We start from the raw sequence: 2,926 nt of genomic DNA on the forward strand, positions 1-2,926 counted from the left end.
ACTGTCCTGCTGAAATGTGCATTGAGCTTTCTAAGATGACAAATATGGAATCCCACAATGTTATGAAGAATGGTCCTTATCTTGAGCAACTTCAACAAGTAAGGGATCAATGGATAGCATTTGGGTCTCTACCAAAACCTCAACAAGGGCTTCCAAAGGGTAGTCCTCAAAGAGTACCATGGGAGGTAATGATGTACAACCTTAGCTTGTGTTATTCAAGATGCATTTGGTGTTTTCTTTCTCATTTCATATTTTTATTTTTGATAGAGATTTCTAGAATACATTGGAGAAAAGTGTGCATCACGTGATTGTCATATGATAGTGAGCACACAAGAGATATTTGATGGTTGGATTACCATCATGAAGAGATACTCAAAGGGGGACCTTTCATCTCAAGAGGATACCACCACAAAGAAGGGAAGGCAGCCTTCTCCCGCAACTTTTCGTTGCCTTATGGGTCTAAAGGATGGGGACATCCTCATATTACAAAAGGAAGTTAATGATGGACACATCGTCTTTCTTAGAAACAAATGGGACAAAGAGGATGTTGTTGACATGGAGACAAGGGCAAAGCAAATCAAGCAAGATAGGGTGCTCCATGAGGAGCTAGTTTCTCTCTTCAATGCCTCAACTCATGCTAGCAATAGTATGATGAAGAGTTGGGAAGATCTTGTTGCTGAATACGACATCACCAACGATGTATACACAAAGATTTTAGGTGTTTGCAGTGATTGGGTGTCAAAAAAGCTCACACGTGGGGCTGATGCAGGACCATTGCCAAATGGTGCAAAAGACATTGTGAACTTTCTTATTGTGAAGAAGCAAGATCCTCTTCATTCTTCTACTAGCTTACCTTGGCAAGTATATATTGTGGGGTGCAACCTTGAGGCATTCGATCTTATATACAATGTGTATAAAGATCCTATCACCATTGGTGTGGTTGTCCTAGAAGCGGCACATGGAGTTGGGGGCATGACATGGAATTCTATCATGTTTGGAAAGGTGGTCTTCACATTGTTAAAAATGACATCAAGTAAAAGTAAATTCAATACTTGGCTGACTACTTTGCTAGCATGCTTTTTGAGCATTTGAGAAAATTGTTTATGTTAACAAAACTAGGCTTGCCCACATGAACTAGATAACACTTAATTGGATGTTGAGTTAGTAGATTAATATTTGTTGATGTTCTTAAGGATGTGTATATCCTCGAAATGAAAATGTTTTAACTTTGATTACAAAATCCCCAAAAGCATTGATATGTGCATCGAAAAAAGCGTTGATATAAATCCGTTGATATGAGTGTTGATATAAATGTCAAAATATTCATTGATGTAAACGTCAAAAAAATCATCGAAAGTAAACATATTTTTCGACCAGTACTTAGACGTTGATTTTGACACCAACAACGACCAATATTACGACATGTATTTTGATGTTAACAACGATGTTATTTGTGAATAATATTTTGATGTTCCTATCAACGACGATCATATCGACGGATGAAGATTTAACTATATATAAATAATGGTACACCCAGGTGCAGTCTAAGTGCTAAAGCCAAGTGATTGGAGGAGGGCATGGGAAGTGGATCCAAGTTGTACACCCCCCGGAATGAAGCGGCTATCCATCTTCCATATCCCATATTTTAGTGATCTTCTAGTCAATCATCTTCTTGACCCTATGCACATTTTCAAGAACATAGCCGATATGCTTTGGAAAACTATCTTATGTGCAAAAGAGAGTAAGGCACAAAGGGATGATCTACAAGAGGTGGATCACGTGCAGCACTTATGGGAACGGATTAAACCTAATGGGAAGGTTATTCTCCCTAGAGCACCTTGGGTCTTAACCAAAGAAGAGCAGTGGCGTGCAAAGAAGTGCATGAGTGAGTTTTGTACTCCCACTGGTTCTATGCATTGCTTGAAGGGAGCATTCACAAATGATGAAGAGCTAAGTGGCTTGAAGTCTGGCACAAAATCTTACAGTTTGTGCAGCTAATAGCCATTAAGGATTGCCTCAGCAAAGACATAAGAGCGACAATGTACAAGATTACTGCAATGGTACGATGGATATCAAAGAAGGAGATTAGAAGAAATACATTGGAAGCAGCTCGCCTAAACTCCATTGAAGCAGTTACAATGGCAAAGAAATTCTTTCCAACAAGTTTCCAGAACATTCAATTGCACCTACTTGTTCATGTGGTTGACGAGATTGCTATAGCAGGCGTTGTTCATAGTTGATGTATGTTTATCCTTGAGAGATCATTGAAAGGTTTTGTTCGTCATCAAAAAGCTTGCCCTAAGGGCAGTATGGCAATGGGATGGCTCGTTCAAGAATCTCTTGTATACATAAAAGAATTTATTAGTACGTCAAATCCAGATATGCCATGATTGTGGACACAAGAAGAGGATGATCCACTCGTTGTGGGGAAGAGCCTCAAGGACAAGGGCTTCAGAGAGAACAATGGATATGGAATTGTGAGAGAAAAGATGAATAAATTTTGCATCCTTAAATCAAGTGCTATGGAGAAATGGATTGAGAGGTATAACCTAGCAAGGAGGGAAAGAGACTGAGATCTTTTGAATTTTAGAAAGAGTAACAACTAGAGCATTACTATACCCAAATTCACTTGCTCATTTTTGAGAATTTCCTTCTAGTAGATGGCTCCAATAGATTATACAACAAGCAAAATATATTGGCGAGGTTATAAGGGATGAGGAGGAGGATCTTGCATATGGTTGTGATTACCATGTAAGTGCATTTTTATATGTACACAAGAAATCGTAAAAAATTTAAGGTGTTAGGTAGTGTAGATTTTCTCCAACCCTCACTCTCTCTTCATTCTTCTCCTTGAGAGCATGTGGGAGAGGCAAACATTTGGGGCTTAGCACTAAAGAGATAATACAATCTGTATAATGTGCATGTA

General features: G+C 38.8%; 1 protein-coding gene across 1 annotated transcript; it reads left to right on the forward strand.

Annotated features, from left to right (window-relative positions):
* The first annotated feature begins 453 nt into the window (after nt 1-453).
* LOC147607818 (uncharacterized) lies at nt 454-2,240 on the forward strand. Its single transcript, XM_086789875.1, has 2 exons — nt 454-1,002; nt 1,986-2,240. The coding sequence occupies exons 1-2, from the start codon at nt 454-456 to the stop codon at nt 2,238-2,240; spliced, it is 804 nt and encodes a 267-aa protein (XP_086646001.1).
* The last annotated feature ends 686 nt before the right edge of the window (nt 2,241-2,926 follow it).

This window comes from Cibotium barometz, chromosome 54 (genome assembly GCF_041138505.1).
Source record: "Cibotium barometz isolate CiBa-2024 chromosome 54, ASM4113850v1, whole genome shotgun sequence".
NCBI lineage: Eukaryota > Viridiplantae > Streptophyta > Polypodiopsida > Cyatheales > Cibotiaceae > Cibotium > Cibotium barometz.